Source organism: Leopardus geoffroyi, chromosome B1, assembly GCF_018350155.1.
Source record: "Leopardus geoffroyi isolate Oge1 chromosome B1, O.geoffroyi_Oge1_pat1.0, whole genome shotgun sequence".
Taxonomy (NCBI): domain Eukaryota; kingdom Metazoa; phylum Chordata; class Mammalia; order Carnivora; family Felidae; genus Leopardus; species Leopardus geoffroyi.
In genome coordinates this window covers 40181337-40203572 of record NC_059327.1, presented here as the reverse complement: position 1 = coordinate 40203572, position 22236 = coordinate 40181337, and the positions used below count along the sequence as shown (strand labels likewise).

The 22236-nt window shown below is 41.7% G+C and overlaps 2 protein-coding genes across 3 annotated transcripts in view; one reads left to right on the top strand and one right to left on the bottom strand.

The window, feature by feature from the left end:
• The window catches only part of POLB (DNA polymerase beta), a 31089-nt gene extending 23825 nt beyond the window's left edge, over positions 1-7264 (top strand). For both annotated transcript variants that reach the window (XM_045459126.1, XM_045459115.1), the window contains 3 exons: positions 4785-4849; positions 5357-5496; positions 7019-7264. In XM_045459126.1, coding sequence (XP_045315082.1) covers positions 4785-4849; positions 5357-5496; positions 7019-7113 — 300 coding nt within the window. In that variant the 3' untranslated portion in view covers positions 7114-7264. The remainder of the gene's footprint in view (positions 1-4784; positions 4850-5356; positions 5497-7018) is intronic.
• A 1684-nt stretch (positions 7265-8948) lies between these two features.
• DKK4 (dickkopf WNT signaling pathway inhibitor 4) lies at positions 8949-12427 on the bottom strand. Its single transcript, XM_045459101.1, has 4 exons — positions 11573-12427; positions 10892-11042; positions 10265-10417; positions 8949-9199 (listed from the first exon to the last, which is right to left on the bottom strand). The coding sequence occupies exons 1-4, from the start codon at positions 11681-11683 to the stop codon at positions 8949-8951; spliced, it is 666 nt and encodes a 221-aa protein (XP_045315057.1). The 5' UTR covers positions 11684-12427.
• Positions 12428-22236: the final 9809 nt, after the last annotated feature.

Below are 22236 nucleotides of genomic sequence, written 5' to 3'. Positions count from 1 at the left end.
CCTGCTCTTTTCAGAGTTAGCGACCAGGAAGGTGTTTATGCAATGCAATAGCAGGAACATTTTTTTTGCAGTCTGAACAGTATTCTGCTGTGCTCAAACAGAGATCCAGAAGCAACACCAACAGAGGCTAGTAATCCAGCTAGCAAGAATACAAAGAAAAATTACAAACTGGTGGGCTGGGTATAACCTAAAAAGGAAAGGTGGGTAGCCACGTGTATGTAAACATAAAGTGTTGCTGGCAGTGGTGGAATTGGGTTACCCCAGTAAGTGCTCAGTCATAGAAGAGAAGACCTTTGTCTGTCAGCCAAATTCCAGTGACTGCTACAAACCAGGCTGGTTCAGACCTTATCGCACATGTGATGCTTGAAAGACTAGGGCCACTCACCAATCCTAGGACAAGGCTGGAAACCTTCACTCCATCTTGCCTTCCCATTCTCTCAGTCATAGTCCTAACAGCATGTATATAGTTATTGTCAAAAAGAGAATTCCCCAAATCTATTTTCCAAAAGAAAACAGGTGAACATAATAATAAAGTGGGTTTTTTGTTTGTTTTTGTAGTTTGAGCAAGAAACTGAGGTCTTTGTGTTGTGACATAGGAATCCATCTTAGTGGATGGTTTGTGTATAAAGTTTGGATTCTGTACATGTGACTCATATATTCTCTGAAGCTTAAAAAAAATGCCATGTGTGAGCCTGCTGTTTGACATTTATAATTGGTATGTGGTAGGATGAGGAGCAATCCAGGTTAGCTTTCAAGTCAATTTATTGTGGAGGCAATAAGGGGTAATTGGTACCTTATTGCAAAGAAAAGGGTGTGTGTTGGTATTTTGCATTGTGGAGGAATATACAGAAGCTCTAAAATCTTATTCTGGCTCCGTGACTAATGGATCGTGTGACATTAGGCAAGTTGCTTTACCTCTGTAAGGCCTTAATATTTTTACCTATAAAATGATACACTTGTGCTGTGTCAAATGACAGTTATACAGATCAAATTAAGTAACATACATGGACACTGAAGGGTTTGTACAACTATCTTCATAGAGTGAATCTTCAAAAGAGTAGTACAAAGTGTTACACTAATATAGTATGATGTGATATAATATAGATACAGTATTTCTGTTTAGAAACAGATCAGTAGAGGAGAGAAACCTGGTAGGGATTAAATTGGGAAACAAAAAGAGGGACAGAAAGTGAGAGAGGATGGTGATATGAGAGAACAAAACAGGGAGAATGAGTGCCAATAGGATGAGAAAGGTGTGTTCAGTCAGTTCAACAAATATACATTAAGCATCTACCACTTTTCAGTACATCTCCTGGGATGTATCTGAATTTCAGGAGAATTTATAGTTGGGACGATGTGGGAAGGGAGTGATGGTTTACATGACCGTAATAGGGGCACCTGGGTGTCTCGGTTAAGCATCAGGTCATGATCTCACAGTTCATGGATCCAAGCCCCATGTCGGGCTCTGTACTGACAACTCAGAGGCTGGAGCCTGCTTCAGATTCTGTGTCTCCCTGTCTCACTGCCCGCCACCACTCACACTCTATCTCTTTCTCTCTCAAAACTAAATAAACATTAAAAAAATAAATTAAAAAAAAAAACACCATGACCATAATAAAGAGGTAAATCACGTGTTAGGTTAAGATAATAAGTACTATTTAAAAAAAAAGAAAAGGAGGGTATGGGGGGATGGGCATGTAGGAAACAGCATTGAATAGGATGGTCAGAAGCAGCCCCTTTGAGAAGAGGAGACTTGAAAGAGGACTTGAGGTAAGGGAGTCAGCCAAGCAGAGAGCTCGGCAGGAGTCAGAGCAGTTACCCTGAGTGCATGAGCTTCAGCAAAGATAGTCATAGAAGCTGAGATCTTTTAAGTTTCTGAAAGGAAATTGGCTGAAAAACAAAGTCACCTTAGAAAATGGAATAAACCTGGGTGCCTGGCTGGCACAGTCTTTAGAGCATGTGACTCTTGATCTCAGGGTCATGAGTTCAAGCCCTATGTTGGGCGTAGAGCTTACTTTAAAAAAAAACAACAACATGGGAATGCAAGCTGGTGCAGCCACTCTGGAAAACAGTATGGAGGTTCCTCAAAAAAACTAAAAATAGAACTGCCCTACGACCCAGCAATTGCACTACTAGGTGTTTATCCAAGGGATACAGGTGTGCTGTTGTCGAATGTTTATACCAGCACTGTCAACAATAGCCAAAGTTAATGTCAATCGATGGATGAATGGATAAAGAAGATGTGTATATATATTGAATAATATATTGTATATAATAATATATGAATATATTATTCAATATATGAATATACATTCATATATTCATATAATATATGAATATGAATATATGAATAATGTATTCAATAATATATGAATATATATTGAATAATATATTGTGTATATATACATGTATATATATATACAATGAAGTATTATTTGGCAATCAAAAAGAATGAAATCTTGCCATTTACAACTACATGGATGGAACTAGAGGGTATTATGCTAAGTGAAATTAGTCAGAGAAAGACAAATATTATATGACTTCACTTACATGAGGACTTTAAGAGACAAAACAGATGAACATAAGGGAAACAAAAATAATATAAAAACAGGGAGGGGGACAAAACAGAAGAGACTCAAATATGGAGAACAAACTGAGTGAGGGCTGTTGGAGGGGTTGTGGGAGGGGGGATGGGCTAAATGGGTAAGGAGCATTAAGGAATCTACTCCTAAAACCATTGTTGTACTATATGCTAACTAATTTGGATGTAAATTAAAAAAAAATTAAATTAAAAATAAATAAACAACCAAAAAAACAAAACAAATAAAAACAACAGCAAAGTGAAATAAACTATTCTCATTCCATATACAGTTGATTTCAAAATCTCTTGTTTCTGTAACAACTGACTAAATAATTTTAAAGATATGACCATTCATGTCTTTTTCAAGTTCTCTTCAAAGCATGAATTCCTTTAAACTAATAGTCACCAAGCCTCAGGAAAGCCAGGGTTAATATTCCAGATCTTCTTGTAAAGCCATGATCTTTAGATAATTGAGTTATTCTTCCTGTGAATAAAATGACATTTGGAAGAAAAAAAAAAAAAACAATTTCTCCTGCATTTAGATGCCTGTTTGCTTTATATAATGACTACCATTCAGATTTTAGCATTTTGTGCAAGTTTGGCCTGGGATGATTTCCTGTGAAATATCTACTATAAGGATTCAAGGGACAATAGAAGATCCCTTGAGTCCCCTGGGGAAATGAAAGAGGCTTTATTTCAGACGACTAGGCATGAAACTACCCAACTGAAATGCCAAACAAAACTAATCCACTCAATCTAATAAAGAATTTACAGTAATACAGAGAAATTCTTTAACATTAGCACTTCAGAAAAAGTGCAGGAAATAAAATGAGCCTTTGAGGAAAGGAACAAAGCCATTAGATGAAATCCTATTACTGATGTGACAAACCGCAAGATCATTGCCTGTGGCACCCAAACATCCATATCCGCGAGGTAATACCTCATGGTAATTCCAGATGGAAAGCATTGCTGATCCATTTGAAGGTTCAGTTAGAACTTGTTAATGTCTAAGAAGGTAGCTTTCATATTTTGAAGATAAACAGGTTTCATTTAATCTTTCAGCCATAGGAACAGCGAAAGAAAATACCCATTTTAGATTCTAGATTGTAATTTGTCCGTGTTTCTGAGTGAAAAAGTATATAGCTTTTAGTGACATGTATACTTAGTCAACTGTTCTTTAGGACCAGAAGCCTGCCACATGTGTACTTTTCTTAGAATGTGACATTTGAAACATTTAATTTGAAATTTCTGATGTTTGTAGCTCTTTTTACATATTTATGGGTTGTTCCCCAGTCCAGAATTTTGGTCCATTTTTCTAGAAAAGGAAAAGATTACTAAATAGACTTTGATAGCGTTTGTCTAAAAACTGTAGAGGTATAATGAAAACTCACCTGTAGAGGAGGAAAATGATCCTCTAACTTTCTTTTAAATTTTTCTTATTTTTCATCTCTCTGTCTTTTCTAATTTCTGGGAGATTTCCTCAATTTTAAATTCTACTTCTGCTATCATATTTTAAATTTTGTTGAAACCTTTTCCTTAAGTGTTTTGTTTTCTATGGTATTCTGCCCCTACTTCATGGATGGAATATTTTCTGTAATCTGAGAATACTACTCATAGCTCTTTGTGTTCTCCCGAATAGTGATTGTTTCTTCCAAATTGCTTTTATCTGTTTTGGTCTGTGTCTTTCATGTTTGATGCTTTCCCTGGTTAGCTTCTCGTTTAGAATCCTATGAAGGCCAAATCCTCATACCTAGAATCCTTGCCTGCTGTTCCATGTACTTCTTTATTTGCCACAAAGTATAATAGGAAAGTAGCAATAGACAGCACATAGAAAGTCCAACTAAAAGTGCTTAAAATTCTTTTTTTTTTTTTTAAGGTTTATTTATTTTTGAGAGAGAGATACAGAGTGTGAGTGGGGGAGGGGCAGAGAGAGAAAGAGAGAGACAGAATCCGAAGCAGGCTCCAGGCTCTGAGCTGTCAACACAGAGCCCGACGTGAGGCTCGAACCCAGGGACCACGAGATCATGACCTGAGCTGTAGTCGGTAGCTTAACCAACTGAGCCATCCAGGCATCCCTAAAAGTGCTGAGAATTCTAAAACTGCTTGCACTTAAAGCAGAAACCTCACATTTAACATCATAATACTGAAATTAAGCCTGAAGTTTGAAAACGTCTTTAAGCATTCTTTGAAATATCCATTTTAGGGTGTTTGCCAGCTTCCCAGTAAAAATGATGAAAAGGAGTATCCACACAGGAGAATTGATATAAGGTATTACTCAAAATTTGTTGCTGACCTATTAAATTTTCCCTTCTTTTCTCTTTCCTTTGTCTTCTGTATATCTTGGAATTCATATAAATGTCTAGAACCCCTTTTCATTCTGAAGGGTTGTATGTTCCTGCTATAGACAGTGTGCAGCCTGAAAATATGTAAAGAATAACAACTGTCTACAGAATCTAATCTATTTTCTCTAGATTTGCATCTCACCATGATGCCTTCCACAACTCAAAAGTAGTTTCCTGCCGGAGGAACGTTGGTTATAATAAGTGATACTGCTTTTCGTTTCTCCACACCGCTTGCCAGAGCATAGTTTACTGAAACCTAGACTAACTGCAACGTCGGAGGAATTTGAACAGTCTACCTAATGATAGTCTCCTCCTTAGGTTATTAAACCACATAGACTTATTTTAAGTGTTTTGTGCCTTATTGATTATAAGAGTCCTATTTTTGCTAGATTTGAAATGTGTGGTCAAAGATTTGTTTATTTATTTATTTTAGGTTGATACCCAAGGATCAGTATTACTGTGGTGTTCTCTATTTCACTGGGAGTGATATTTTCAATAAGAATATGAGAGCTCATGCCCTAGAAAAGGGCTTCACAATCAATGAATACACAATCCGTCCCTTGGGAGTCACTGGTGGGTATTTGTGTGTGCATTAGAGATAATCCCAGTCATCTGGAGAGAAAGTTATTTTCAGATATATATTGGTTTAGCAACTTTGATTCCTCAAAAAAGCCTTTAAGTAATTATGCCAGTTAATTGTAGTTTCTTTGTATTATGAGTCCCTTAGGCAACAAAAGGGTCTTTAATCCATACGTGCTATCAAGCCCTCATTTGAAGCCCATGATGGCCAAAGTTATTTCTAGCTTTATTAGAATGTATTAATGTGATGGTCCGCAAAAAAAAAATCTTACTGGTTTAAAGTGGGTTTGTTTGTTTTTGATGTATCTCCAAGACTTCTGAAGTACCCAGGTATCATTGCTTTTAGTATCAGGCCAACCTTGGTAGCTTTGGCCACTTGCCTTTTAATTTTTTTTTTTTTTTTTTTTTTTTTATTTATTTAAAAAAATTTTTTTTTCACGTTTATTTATTTTTGGGACAGAGAGAGACAGAGCATGAACGGGGGAGGGGCAGAGAGAGAGGGAGACACAGAATCGGAAACAGGCTCCAGGCTCTGAGCCATCAGCCCAGAGCCCGACGCGGGGCTCGAACTCCCGGACCGCGAGATCGTGACCTGGCTGAAGTCGGACGCTTAACCGACTGCGCCACCCAGGCGCCCCAACCACTTGCCTTTTAAAGTTTAAAGAGTTGGGGCGCCTGGCTGGCTCAGTCGGTAGAGCATGCAACTCTTGATGTCAGGGTGGTGAGTTCATACCCCACATTGGGCGTAGAGCTTACTTTAAAAAAGATTTTTAAATAACAAAAGAAGTTTAGGGGCACCTGGCTGGTTCAGTCAGTGCAGTGTGCAATTCTTACTCAGAGTTGTGGGTTCGAGCTACATGTTGGATATAGAGAGTAATCAAAAATAAAATTAATAAATGAAAAGTTTAAAGAGTAAGAATTGCTTAATCTGTACTTGTTGATATCTCACCACTGTGTGGTTTACTATTCTCTACTAGGAAAATGAAGATTTTGTCATTTTGTCTTCAAAGTATAAAATAGAACTTTCTTCCCTGGTAGACAAGGGCAGTGCTTCTCGCGTGTAAACATGTGTATGAGCCACATTGGGACCTCATTAAATGAAGACTCTAATAGGGGGGCCCAAGATTCTGCATTTCTAGTAAGCTTCCAGGTGATTCCCGTACTGCTAGTCCAGAGACCATATTTTAAGATGCAAAGGAAACTAGAGTATTTCATATGATACATGGGAGCTCTAGTGGAGATCCAGCAGAGAAGGAAATCATGAATTAGGATTTCAGTGGCTCCAGTTGGGATGCTCAGGTTACTTTTGTAGGACGATTAGTATATGTGACAGAGCTCAAACATAAGCCATGTGGGAGGATGGGGGGTGGGGCAGTCAATATCATTTTTTGGTGACTTGGTTACCATTTTCTTTTTCTTCTGAAAGTGAGCCCCATACAGCTGTCTTCCTTGCACCCTCATAACCAAATTCCAAAACTGGCTTGTAGGTAAGTTTCTTTTCTCTCTGTACTTTTAGGAGTTGCTGGAGAGCCTCTGCCAGTGGATAGTGAGAAAGACATCTTTGACTACATCCAGTGGAAATACCGAGAACCCAAGGATCGAAGTGAATGAGGCCTGTTCTTCCCAGACACAGCTCAACTCAACAGGAGTCTTAATTTATTTCTTAACCTTTGCTATGTAAGGGTCTTTGGTGTTTTTAAGTGATTATTTCTTCTTCATGCTTTAGCTTGCACTGTAGTCAATAAAGCCTCTCTTACTATTATCAGAGAATCTTATTCTGATTTTATTAGGAAATAGCATATCATGTTAACATGTGCGATCACACTTTACTAAGGATTTAGTGGAAAGAATGAAGAGATGAGATGTTAGCAGTGTTCAATGGGAATTTTTATTTTCCCATTTTTTTTGCCCTTATGCTGTATAAGCCACATTACCCTACCACCTTTCCCTCCTATTTACTAATTACAATTACTCAGGATACACCAGAGACTGGTCACTGGAAGATGGTTCAGTGTTTTTTAGAAATTAGGGACCTTCATAAATGTAATTATTTTCTTTGGTTGGCTTGGCCCCCACATTCAATTTTGTCATATATACTTAAGACCTAAGTATAGGTTTATCTCTTAAATCTGAAATCGGTTGTAATTCATCAGAAAGAACTTACCTAAGCAAAACCACTTACAATATGCACCTGTATGTACAAAATATGGCCTCTTCAAATTCAAACAAACAAAAATTTCACTTATTTGCTCTAGTTTTCCTCCAAGGTAACTTTTTAAGTTCAAATGGTCAAACATATAAGTAAAAACACTCCTTGAAGACCTTAGCTTTGAAATTATATAATCTATATAGTAAATTAATATAATTTAATAATATAAGTTAATGTAATATAAATTAGATTAATTTATATAATTAAAAGTTATATAAATATAAAATGTAAAAAGTTATCAAGTGTTTAAGTAAAGCTATTGAAAACAATGCATGCAAATGCTTTGTAACTTGCAAAGGACTATATCCACATAAAATATTACCTTTTGAATCTTATTTCTGTTTTTTTTTTTTAATGTTTATTTTTGATAGAGAGAAAGACAGAGCATCAATGGGAGAGGGGGAGAGAGAAAGAGAGACACAGACTTTTGAAGCAGGTTCCAGGCTCTGAGCTGTCAGCACAGAGCCCGATATAGGGCTGAGAATCATGAACTGCGAGATCACTACCTGAGCCAAAGTCTGACGCTGAACTGACTGATCCACCCAGGCACCCGAATCTTATTTATTTATTAACCAAATTATTTTGTAGTGAAGTGATATTTCCCTGACAAGAAATGAAAGAAAATAAATGAGGGATTTTAATATAATTTTTTTTCCTTAATTTACTGTGATAGTTTTTTGCCAGTAAGATACAAGAATTAACTGCAGAAACCTTCACTTTTGTCCCCCAAGCTACTGTCGGGTACCAGAATTTCACTGGAAATGAAATAAAGATTTATTTGAACTAATTGAGTCACTAGATCAAATTAAACTTTTCTTTTGTGGAATCACATTTCTTTCCTGCAGAAATAGACAAAAAGCCAAAGCTGGTTTTCATTCACCACAAGGCAGCACATTGCAGTGCTCTGACTCAGTCTATCTCAGTTGCTACAAGATTTGATTTTCAGGGATATATGTATGGAAAGTTTTTTATTTTAAGTTTATTTCTTTTGAGAGAGCATGAAATGGGGAGGGGCAGAGAGGGGCAGAGAGAATCGCAGGCAAGCTCCGCAGCGTCAGCACAGAGCCCAAGGCGGGACTCAATCCAGCTAATTGCGAGATCACAACCTGAGCCGAAACCAACTTAACCAACTGAGCCACCCAGGCACCCTTGTATGGGAAAGATTTTTTAAATTAATGTCTGAGATTTCTGTTTGAATACAATAAGGAGTTGTCTTTATTTTGAAGTATTTAGTTTTTTAGATTTTTTGGCATACTCTTAACCGTGTGTGTTGTTGGTTGCCGGTCACTTGATTTCGACATACTAGTCCAGGACCACAGTCACAGCGCTGGAAGATTTCTGGAGCCTGAGCGGTATCTTTATGCCCTCTCCTAGAGCAGACCTGTCCCTCCAATAGAACTGGCTTACAAATTTTAGTCCAGAAATGACGAGCACAGCAGAGTCCAGCTCCACAGTCCAAAGTTCTAAGGCATCTTTCTCCCTCTTGTCCTGTAACAAGATTTGTAAGGGCTGCAGCAAAAGTGGGGAAAGTGGCACGTGAGGGGGTTATCGCTGGGGTAAAGGTGTGGGATATAGAACTGAAGGCCACAAAGGAAGAATAAAAAGAGCATGCAGGTCTCCCAGAGCTAGATCTACTAAAAGTATATGAAATGGAAATTTCAGCCCTACCTAATAGAATTTGTTTTATAAAGTTAAAACATTTTCAAAGGAAGATGGGATTTCCAGTCTTGAGGAATGAAATAAGCATCCCTTATCAGTGTTTTTTTTTTTTTTTTTAATGGGATTTATCCTGGCATAAAGACCATTACTTATAAAAGGGCCTGTTAACCTGAAGACACAAGAATGGCCAATTCACTGCTTTCAAACATTCTACTTAATTTCTGTCACAGATTGGAATTTGAGACTACAATTTTGTAAAAAGCTTCATTTTAGTGGTTTGTATTTTGTTTGAGAATAAAAAGTTAATGCATTTACTTTCATTTCTCTTTTTTCTCTTCATTTTTTATCCTGAGGATCTAGAAAGGGAAACTGCCATTTGTTAAATTACAGACTATAAAAAGATACGTGTGTAAAATTCAATTAAAAATCTTCTTGCTAACCAGTTCATTATTATGGCTATTCCCCTGTCCTCTTGCTGACTGCCTTATGTTACTCCCTGCATGATCTCCATAGCTGCTTACAGAAAGAGATGAGAAACAAGACATACTCCCTATGTGTTTCTGGAGTGGAGACTAATCAAGTCAGTTTCAGCCTATCCTTAAAGGGCTAGGGGGAGTAAATGTTTTTCTTTAATGTTTATTTAGTTTTGAGAGAGAGAGAGAGAGAGAACAAGCGGGGGGGGGGGGGGGGGGCAGAGAGAGAGAGGGAGACAGAATCCAAAGCAGGCTCCAGGCTCTGAGCTGTCAGCACAGAGCCAGATGCGGGGCTCAAACTCACGAACTGCGAGATCATGACTTGAACCGAAGTTGGATGCTTAATCAACTGAGCCACCCAGGCGCCCTGGAAATGTTTTTCTTTAAAATAAAAAAAGAGTGCTCAGAATGCTTCTCTTACCCTTCCCGCCTTGTGGTTTCTTAATATTTGGCTTTCTTTTGGGTTTGTTTTCCTGAATTGGATGCTCAGTTGTTCCTTTTGTTTCTATATCATCTTGGTCATCCATCTGTCTTTCCAATATTGGGGTTGCATCTTCCATTGTAGTACAAACATCTGAGCAACAACCAGATGTAGTTCGAGTTATTAACTTCAAGGACTAGAACCACAGACATGCTAATTATCATACTGTTACATAGTTTGGCAGTACCTCTGCCTTCAGTTTATATATAACTTTCAAGATTTCTGAGACATATGCACTAAATATTTACATGTGCATATGGTAAAGAAAGTGGTTAAGTAATAAGTGGAATCCAAGTGAAAATGAAAGAATTTGTAAGGTTCCAACTTGAACCTTTCCTTGAAAATCATTATCTCTAGGTTGTTGGCAAAAATTGTTGCCAGGAAATAAACTATTTTGTTGCATTAAGAAAAGGCAGCTGCATAAATTACTTCAAGTATAAATCCAGGAAATCTTTAAAGAGTGCCTATCTTGGAATATTCTAGTGCATGAGATTCAGATGCTGTCTTCAGTCTAAAGCCACTGTTCACTGGGGCAGAGCAGTCCCACAGGGGTTTATGACAGCTTACCATTCATGCACAGTGTTCCAGGGCAGCACATGGCATTACGTTGGCACCTCCTTCGTAACCCGCGACATGTAGCACAGAATGGTCTCTCATCTTGAGGCTTGAGGCAGAATTTTCTGGAACTGCAGTCCTTGTCAGACAAGCACTGTGAACCCTGTAGGGAAAAACTTGTCACAGGCCGGGCAATCCAACAAGATGTAGGATGACTTTTAATTCAAAGTGGGAGATGGAGTAAGCCAAATCACAGTGGCACTTTGAATGAAGGGACAAACCTTAGGTGGCACCTTAATTTTTCAATATAATTGGTTTTCTCCCACAAAGGAGAGACCAAGTTTCCAATGAAGAAACCTATGTGTTGCACAGGTTGCTCGTGTTCGAAAAATTGTCCTAAAAAGTTGTCCTACTTTTAAAACTCAGGATTTAATTTTCTTACGCTCTTTCTGTAAGTGGAAGAAAATGTCTTCCCATGTGTGTCTTATAGATGGTTATGAGATTTTTGATTTATATCTGTTACCTCTAGAAGCTGTGCTACAGTTTAATTAAATATAATATGGGTATTTGTGCCATTCCTATTTGATTTCTTTTCTCAAGTGAGTCCCATCAATCACTGCACCCATTTGCCAGCTAGCACCTCGGTGAGTCTTACCCGAGTGAACTGCCCCCTGCTCCCTAGTTGAACTTTACCTTCCGAGCCCCGTGCACGTCGGCAGAGCTCTTGATGTTGTTGAAGTCCAAAACCAGAGCACTCAGGGGGGCACAGAACCAGCTGAGCCCCAGCAAGACCACCACCGCCATCCTTCAATCACCTTGACCTTCTCAGCTCTCTCCGCGTTCTCCAGACTGGGCGGCAATAAACCTACAATAGAGCTTTTGCCAAAATGGAAACCCTGCAAGTCGTCTGTAACTGCTTTTCCTGAAGGAAAAACAAATCTTTGTCTAAGAAAGGTGTGTGAAATAGGATGAGTGAGGTCTAACCAGCAGATTCCTTCTGAAACGATTTATACCAGATGTGCCCCCCTCATCTCTCTCCACCTCCCTCCCTCCTCCTTCATTTCCTTCCTCCTTACCCCACACAGGCTTCAACAAATCCCTTCAGATCTGTTTGATCAATAGTTCAAAACAAGGACTCAATAGAGGGAGAGGAGAGGCAGGGCCACAGCGGCTTCTCCTCCAGGGGTTGAGTCCCTCTTAATTATTGCATATCAAAGTTAGTTCAAAGGGTTAGCAGAAGAGCAGGATGTCTGTATCAAAGGCAAACTCTGATAATCACCTGCATTTCCTACCTTCAATAATCCTTTGGGGGTGGAGGGAGTCTGTTCTCAGATCTGTTTTCACGGCTAATTGTGCTCAAAGAAAGAATGAATCATTTGGCCAATATGCCGTCAAGGATGCCAAAAACTAATGAGTTACAAAATATCCTGAGAAGCTTTAAACTCTGCTTCAGATAGTGAAGACAGATAGAAAAGAGAGAAAATGCCTTCTGATTAGCTCTGGCATCCAGATGTAAAAATCCCAATGGCTTAAAAGCTGTGAGCATAATGGCACCTGTTCCAATTAAATGTCAATTGGAAAATAATCCTCCTTAAACTGAAAATTGAACTGTTTGAGGCTACGGTTATTTAATTAGGAAAACAATGAGATTTATAACAACCCTCCTCTCCTATTACTTGATGATGGGGGCAACCACAGAAAGTCTATTTTATGCACATTCATACAATTCAATAGGAAGCTCTGGATGCATTTTATGTGCAATGTATTTACTTACTTTGTATTGCATTGGTTAAACTGACTTGAGCGGGGTGCCTGTGTGGATCAGTTAAGTGTCTGGCTGCTGATTTCAGCTCAGATCATGATCTCACAGTTCGTGAGATCAAACCCCACATCGGGCTCTGCGCTGACATCTTGGAATTCTCTCTCTCTCTGCCTCCCGCCCCACCCCCCATGCATATGCATGCATGTGTGCACACTCTCTCAAAATAAATATATATATATTTTTTAAGTTAAAAAAAATTGACTCAAGCAGAACAGGTCTCCAGGTCTCTAGGACATTTCAGATGGAATGTTATTCATTTTCAATTTTTCCTAGTTTGAATTTTTGAAAACATCTTCTTCATCCCTTGGTGTCTCATTTTTTCTTTTTTCAGCCAGACTGTTAGAGAAGTCAAATCATTTAGACCTGTAATCACTGCCTAAGTATTTTAGCAGTGGAACAATCCAGATCTGGGCCAAAACATTCTTTTTTCTCACTCCTTGTTTCGTTGTTCTCAGTGTAGACCCATGCTGGTACCTCAGGTGAGAGGTGCCGTTTAAAATCTAAAAATGCAGGTATGCCTGGCTGGCTCGGGCACTGGAGCATGGGCCTCTTGATCTTCGGGTTGTGGGTTCGAGTCCCACATTGGGTGTAGAGATTACTTAAAAATAAAACAACAACAACGACAAATCTAAAAATGCATCGTTTCTAAGCCATAAATGGCAATCTTGGTATTGCTGGGTCTTCCTCCAGAACCCCAGCCCATTGAAATGTATCTCAACACGCTGTACAATGGGAACATTTCCAGTCCCGAGTAATGGCTTGGTACCATTTAGCAGCAGGTGAGCTGAGGCTTCCTTTCCTCAGCTCTCTCCCTTGTGTTGGGGCTGCTTGTCCACCACTCATGTAGTACAAGAAGGAGCTACTTCTTCTGCAAGGATGCCTTTTTTTTTTTTTTTTTTTTTTTTTTTTTTGCTTCAACTGAAAACATCAAACACCCTTTGATAGTTATGATAAGCCTGATGACTAGGTGTGTTACAGGATTTATTTTGAAGTTGGACAATTATGACCAAGGATAAAGGAGAGAGCCCCAGGGTTCCCTCTCTGCTGGGGATCTCTGCTTCCTGTTACCTAACTGAAGAGAGAATATCAGGGTACCAAAGGCCTCTGGCAATAAACACAGACAAAAGGGCTGATGGGAAATCTTGTAACACAGCAGAAATATTCATTGAGCACTTCGTATGTAGCAGACCCTGTGGTTAGATGTTGGGAATAAATAAAACACAATCCTTGGCCCTGAGGAACCAGTGTCCAGTCAGAAGATACATATATATCTAGGGATGATTCCAATATATTGTAACAAGTGCTAAGATAAAGGCATAAATGTATGGCTGGAGGATCACAGGGGATGGCATGACTAGACCCTCTAGAGAAATAAAGAAATGCATCTACAGAGGAGGTAATATTGGAGCTGGGTTTTGTGGGATGAGTAGGAGTTTCCTGGGCTGAGAAGCAGAGGATGGTCTCACCCCAGGCTAAGGGGGTGAAGTGTGTGGAGGGGCAGGGAGGTGTGTCTCAGCTCCAGGGAGAGATTGTGTTTGCCTGAGGCAGGTGGTAAAGGACAAGATGAGGCTACACTATGAGGAACCTGATACACCATGCAAAGAAAACTGGATTTAACTTACGTGCAAAGTCATCGGAGATATGTAAGCTTGAAAATGGCATGACCTAAATTCCTTTTTGAGAAGGCAGTGGTGGTGGCCACGTGGAACAATAGTTGTAGTGGGTGAAAGGGGACACTGGGCCATCACTCAGGTCTCAGTTGCAATTCCCACATGATGAGGAGGAAGTCCAATGTAAGGCAGTGGCACAGTGGTGATGAGGACCAAGCAAAGGGTGGGGTTTTGAAGTTGAACCTCTGTCATCAGATGTGGGAGGTAGGGAGCCAGTGGGAAGGGAGGAGCTGAGAGAGCCGGCCAGTTCTAATCTCACACCCCGGGTGGTCTGTGGCAGCACTAAAGCAGAGAATTCAGGGTGAAAAGCAAGTTAGGGGCGGCAGGGTGACAGTTGGTCATGGGAAAAGCTATCCAGGTCATCAAGTTTTTGCTGGGTATCTAATATCGAGGTGTTTTCCAGGAGTGACGCTCTCCATCTGCCTCCCACAGACAGAGGGAGGAAGGATGCAGACATCAGACACCGGGGGGGGGGGGGGGGGGTGGTTACAAATAGGCATGGAATAGGACAGAAAAGCACACATGTCTGTGTCTGTGTCTCTCTGCACTGAGTACAAGATTTGGGGTCAGACTGGCCTGAATCAATCACAACGCTGGCTTCTCCTGTGTCCCCACCACACCCACCTCCCCTGTGCATCCCTCTACCTATCATGGCACTTACAAAGCTCTTTTGTCTACTTATTTGTGTCTACAGCCAGATGATAAGCTCTGTGAAGGCAGGCCCACAGCTAATTCATCTTGATATCCTCATGCCTGGAGTGCCCGGCACTCAAGAGAAGCCCCACACAATTTTGATGTGATAGATGAATGCACAAATAAATGGATATATAGTGGGGCGCCTGGATGGCGCAATCAGTTGGGTGTCTGACTTCGACTCAGGCCATGATCTCATGGTTCACAACTTCGAGCCCCGCGTCGGGCTCTGTGCTGACAGCTCAGAGCCTGGAGCTGCTTCAGATTCTGTGTCTCCCTCTCTGTCCCTCCCCCACTCACTCTCTCTCTCTGTCTCAAAAATAAAATAAACATGAAAAAATTTTTAAATGAATGTGGAGTAACTTTGTGGTGCTGGGCAAGTTACTTCATCTTTCCAGGCTGCAGTATCCCCTGCTGGAAGCTGGCTAGCCCTCCTCCATAATGATGACATTTTGAGGGTTCGATGTGTGAAAACATGTGTAAGGGCCTGGGGCAGTCACTGGCACTCAACACTCCAAATACGTGTCTTTTACCTCTTTTCCAGGCCAGAACTTTCCAGTGTCACATAAACTTCAGTACCCAGCATGACACACAGCCCTTCCGTGGCAGGCTCTCCACAGATCTTTGTTCCACCAATTCATCAAGGAAGAATCTCCCCTAACCTCGGGCCTCATTTGGCAACAGGGCCACTATTTCTATATCTCCTAAAAAGCCAGAGCAATTTTGAGGAAATTAAGTACGTGACATCTGCCTGGAAAGTAGCTTTTGGCATATTTTCAAATCTGCCAAGGCCACTGGCTCGTTCATAATCACAGCATGCCTCAGTTGGGATGCCAGCAACTGAAAGGAGATGCCCCTGTGGCAGCGTTTACTGCAAGGGTTCATCTTAGTCATCTGGGGATTAGAGATGATGGGGCAGCGGGAAGAGGATGGCAGGGAGAGGGAAGGAGGGAGGGGACAGCTTTACAAACGTTCCTGCTTAAAAGACATTTTCCCTGCTCTTAGGTCAGGGCACCAAAGCACACACACTCAGACTGCGGCAGCAAGGACCTTGCAGAGGCTGTGGCTGCCTCTCAGAGAGACACCAGGAGCTCTGTCAGCCGCAGAACAAAGAAACCCTCACACACACTTTTGGCCGAGATGCTGCCATCTTGACACCCTCTGACAAGGATTTGGGGTTCACTGAAAATCTCAAGCTGATTCTCTTACTTCCACAACGAGCATCTGGGCCAAAAGAACATTCAGATGGAGCACGAGGGACTGAGTTTAGAAGAAGTGAAAATTCCCAGAGAAACCCCCAAGGGCCCCAGCTTCGGCTCTGTAGGTCACCTGCCGCTCCGTGGGTGACTCACGTTGTTTGTCCGGGAAGTACTGCGGGCTGGTGTGTGGGAGCAGACACCTGTATCCTCCGGAATGACAGCTGCTCTAGTTCAAGTCAAAGGCAGAGTGTCAGAACCCGTGATTTATAGTCACTTAGGAATGGAAATTTTTATTTGCTATGGCTCCTGTGTCAAAACCAGTTTGATTTCCATAAATTTTGCTTTCCTTAAAAGAAAATCAAAGTAACTGAAACAAGCAGGTCTTTGGCAGAATCTCACAGGAAATGTTCAATAAAATAAAAGATGAGAAGGGCATGTTGAGAGGAGACAGAGATTGCAGGATATAATCAAAGAGTTGCTGTAAACGTTACGGTTTAGTTACCTGAGGTCAGAAGGTAAAGCAAACCACTTGTAACAGCTGAGGAGTCGCCTGTCAGATGTCTTGCAGCTAAGCATGGGGGCAGCGCTGGAGGCATTAAGGCGGAAGCCAGGGAGATGGGGTCCTGGCCTCTTCACTGACTGTGTGGCCTTGGCTTGGTCACATCATCTCCCAGCTAACCTCCTCATCTTTCCGAGAGCCTCTTACAGGCCAGTGTTCTGGGAGTTTACAGGGGGGTCCCTGGCCACCATGTTGCTCAGCTCCAGGAGACTGTTTGGATGCTAGTCTGTGTGAATCACCCCCTTTGGAGTCTACCCTCAAGGAGGTGCTGGGGACTCCCTTTTCTTGCAGCAACAGCCTCAGAACTCTCCCGACTTCGTTCCAGGCACCCAGCTAGAAGCAGCTCCAAGAATCCACGAGCTTCCTTCTTCAAGGATATTCTCTGCCTTCATTTGCTTTTTACTTAAAAAAATTAGATGAGGTTGTGTGTGACTTCATAAACCCAAATAATGCCTATCTGTCCCGCCCTGTTCCCAGGTACTTGTCTTAGTCCGTTCAGGCTGCTACAACAAAAATACCACAGACTGGGGGGCTTCTAAACAACAGAAATTCATCTCTCACAGTTCTGGAGTCTGGAAGTCCAAAGTCAGGGTGCCCACAACGTCAGGTTCAGGCCTGGGTCCTGGTTTATGAACAGCTGTCTCCTCACGTGGTAGAACGAGAGAGGAAGTTCTCTGGGATCTCCCTTATAAGGACACAATCCCATTCATGAAGACTTCATCCTCATGCCCTAAGCACTCCCCAAAAGCCCCCACCTCCTAAACCTGTCACATCAGGCATTAAGATTTCTATGTAAGAATTTGGAGAGGATGCAAGCATTCAGACCATGGCAATACTCTTCCTCCCCCATGCCAGGTTGTCACCGACATATCACATTGCACAAAACGTGGGGGGCAGGGGAGTGTGACAACAAATGCTACTATGAAAAGGCAAGAAAACATGAAAAAGAAGCTGCCCCTGTGGCAATACCTATCAGCTGGAAAGCGTAACAGCTCCCATCATCGGTCAGTGAAGGAGCCAATGAACTGAGAAGAGGACGTGTGTATGTTTGGGTGAACTGTGTCACTGCTGCTGTGGCTCTGTGACTAGGATGTCCTTTTGTCCATGCCGCCATGTTCCCCAGCTGAGGTCTATTGACCACGTGTGTCAGATTTTGATGTCGCTTGTTTTTTTGTTTTTTTTAACTGAATGATATTTCCATTTCTAGAGAGTCTACAACTGACTTCTTGAGGCCCTTTCAGACTTTTGGTTGCCCTCAGCCCATGACAAAGCGGGTTCTGCCATCTTTTGATCTAGACCAAACTGGGTCTGATTCTTTTCCCTCAAAAGTTCGGGGGCAGGGGTCAGTCCAACTGCATTAGGAGACCCCAAATCTGCCTGGAGTCTCAATTCTGAAGAAGCACATTTTGAAAAATGTATGGCTATAGTGGCTATAGCTAACAATACCGTGCTGTGTATGTAGAAGTTGCTATGAAAGTAGAGCTTTAATGTTCCCACCACAGCAACAACAAGAAGATAATTATGTAAGATAAAGGATAGGTTAACTAGCCTTATTGTGGTAAATATTTGCTACATATATGTGAATCAAATAATCACATTGTACTCCTTAAGGTTACATGATGTTGTATGTCAATTACATCTTAGTGACACTAGTAAAAAAGAATGGCTACCGATGAGCTCTGCACACATGAACTCTGGAATCCCCTTCTGGAGGGGATAAGCTACTTGCTGTGAATTTCCCCAGGGTATTCTCCAGGAGGCCCGCCCAGTTCTGGTATCCCTCCCCCTTAGAGTCACTCTTCCAGGGTGTCTTCATCTGGTTACTCCATCTCCCCGGGTGTTGTGAAGTATCTGACTCACTGAATGTGATCTAGCCTTCTCTGTCCAGGCTCCTACTCTGTATATACCCTGGATGTGGTCCAAGCTGCCTCATAACTTTGGCCAAAGTAAGCTGTCTGTGTGGCTGGAGCCCTCTGGCTGGGCCCCATTTGACCAGTTTAATACTGGGTGGGTGTAGGGGGGTGAAGACACTGAAGTTCACAGAGGTCAAGTAATTTGCCTAGGTCACATGGCTAGTGAGTTGCAGATATAGGATTTGAACATCAGTTTTCTGGCTCCAAAGTTTATTTTTTCCACTATACCACACTACACAGCTTGCTAGCTGAAGTCCATTCCCAGACATAGCAAACTGCATGAAACACAGGTGTATATTCACCAAAAAATAAAATCACAGGGAACACTGCCTGTTGCCATATTTGGATTATATACAGCTGTAGGACTATGTCACCTTTTCCCTGTATTATCCTTTATGGAAATGTGATATAGTGGTTAAGATGAAATAACTTGCAGGTTGTGTCAGCCAGGCTGTACCCTAATCTACATGTGGTACATTGACAACACTGGTTTCCTCATATAGACAATTTGCAAAGATTTGATGGTGCCCTTTCGACCTTCAACATAGGCTTTGACTTTGGTAGGGAAGCCCCCAGACACACCATCCAATCCGATAGGATTCATAACTGTGTTCACAACCTTGTGAAGAATTTGGATAAAGCTCTGGAGAGCAAGAGGAGGACAGAGTTCATCACCCTGACACGCAAACCCCAAACCCAGTGCCCACTAGCACATTTAGCTTTGCATTTACTTTGATTCCTTGCACCCTCTTGTGGTCAAGAGTGAAGTGAGCACTCGGAAGGCCCAATGTAAATTCCAGGTACTCCATTCCAGAGGTATTTCTCAATTTTTGGTGGAAATTCCCCATGGAACAGCACTCGCCTTCTCATAAACCTAAGTACTTCCCCACCTTATGAAAGTGACCTTCCCTTTTCTAATTATAACAGAAAAACATGTTTTCAAATTTTAGAAATTTTGGAAAATACATAAAAGTGTGAAGAAGAAATTAAAAGTCACACATACTCTGACCCAGCAGAGACAGTCACTATCAAATTTCGGTGAATTCCCCCAAATTTTTTCTATGCAGGTACATATACACATATACATGTAGCATTTTTTTATAATTTTTTAAATGTTTATTTATTTTGGAGAGAGAGAGACAGAGTGCGAGCGGGGTAGGGGCAGACAGAGAGGGAAACACAGAATCTGAAGTAGGCTCCAGGCTCCGAGCTGTCAGCACAGAGCCCAATACAAGGCTGGAACTCACAAACCATGAGATCATGACCTGAGCTGAAGTCGGACGCTTAACTGACTGAGCCACCCAGGCGCCCCTCATTTATTTTGTAATATACAATATAATTAATCTATCACCAGCTCCAGAACTTGCCATTTCTAATGCTTACCCCTGCCCATGTGTGCCTCCTCTACCCAGTCCCTCTGTCTGCCTCCCCAACACTGATGTTTATGGTTATCATTCCGTTGTTTCCTCTTAAAGTGAAATTACAACATACACACACAACTTGGGATTACACTCTATTTACTTTTGTTTCCTCTTTTTTTTCCCCCACTGAACATTTTCCTTAGATCATCAAATATTATCAGAACACATGGCTGTACCTTCACCCAGAATACAGGTGTATTATAGTTTATTTAATGAATCCTCTAAATGTTGGTCATTCAGATTGTTTTAAAATTTTTGCCACTCTAAATCATTCAAGCTGTTTAAGAGAATACATCTATGATTGTTTCCTAGAGATGAGCCCTTAGGCATGGAATTTCAGGGTATGGTGTACTGAAGTCTTTGACCGCTCTGCCCCTCTGCACTGGAAGCCATGGCCCTCTTGTCCTCCTGAGCCGTTCTGAGACATCACCTCCTCGGAGCAGCCTCCAGTCTCTTCCCCCAGCCCGCTTAGGTGCTCTCACTGCTGGGTCCCCCTGTGCTCTGCAGCCTCCTTGTAGACGGCCAAGGGACATGGGTTGCATCTCCTCCTCTTCAAAGATGCTCAGTAACTAGGGGATCCTCACCCCTCATCAGAATTTTGGAGTCCTTGAAAAGAAACAAGTGAGCCCTTTTGCTTCAAAAAGAAACAGGGAATGGGGCGCCTGGGTGGCTCAGTCAGTTGATCGTCCAGCTTCGGCTCAGGTCATGATCTCGCGGTCCAGGGGTTCGAGCCCCGCATCGGACTCTGTGCGGACAGCTCGGAGCCTGGAACCTGGAGCCTGCTTCAGATTCTGTGTCTCCCTCGCTCTCTCTGCCCCTCCCCCAGTCGTGCTCTGTCTCACTCTGTCTTCAAAAATAAATAAATGTTTTAAAAAATTAAAAAGAAACAGGGAGTTAAATAGTACCACTGGCATTAGAATCTTATTATTACTTTTTTACGTTTAGCATAATTGAGCTACCAAATCTTCACAGTGGGGCCTCTGCTCTTCAGTTGTTTTTTCATTTGAGGGTAAAACTACACTAACTTTTGAGATTTTTCTCTCAAAAAGGTAATGTAGGGGCGCCTGGGTGGCTCAGTTGGTTAAGTGTCCAACTCTTGATTTTGGCTCAGGTCATTATCTCACAGTACATGAGAGTGAGCCCTGAGTCAGATTCTGTACTGGAGTCATGCATGGAGCCTGCTTGGGATTCTCTCTCTGCCCCTCTGCCACTCACACTCACTCTCTCTCTCTTTCAAAATAAAATAAATAAACTTTAAAAAAATGGTAATGTAGGGGCGCCTGGGTGGCGCAGTCGGTTAAGCGTCCGACTTCAGCCAGGTCACGATCTCGCGGTCCGTGAGTTCGAGCCCCACGTCAGGCTCTGGGCTGATGGCTCAGAGCCTGGAGCCTGTTTCCGATTCTGTGTCTCCCTCTCTCTCTGCCCCTCCCCTGTTCATGCTCTGTCTCTCTCTGTCCCAAAAATAAATAAACGTTGAAAAAAAAATTAAAAAAAAAATGGTAATGTAGGCAGTTCAGCAGGCTATTTTCACTAGAGCAGGTGACTTATACTGGAAAACTACTCACAAGGTAATATGGGCCTCTGGACCCATATAGCACTTAGGGCGGTCTCCTCATGTATCAGCTCTGAGCATGGTGCCTGCACATAGCAAGTATTCAGCAAATGTTTCACAAATGAAGGTGTCTCAGATCCCTTCCTGCTCTAAAATTCTGTTTCTAGAGATTTTATAGGAAAAGAATGCCATATTATTAGAATTTGGACCGGGAAAGTTCTAAGGGTTTAGATCCCAGTGCGAGTGGGGGACTGAGAAGTAGCTGTAGTTTCAAAGTGGTCAAGGTCAGGGTCTTGACATAGACCTTGAGCATTAGCATGGATGCCAACTTGACAGGGCCAGAGGGACATGAAGCAAAGCAAGGATTTCCTCAGTAGCAGCCGTTTTCCTTGACACTTTCTTTCAACACCTTCTTCCTACATCAGGTGTTATAGGAAAGAGGAAGTCTCTCTGCATGACCTGGGACTGGTGTTGTGAGATCCTTTTAGAAGAAAGATCTTTGGATAACAGAAGCAGAAGGAAGGAATT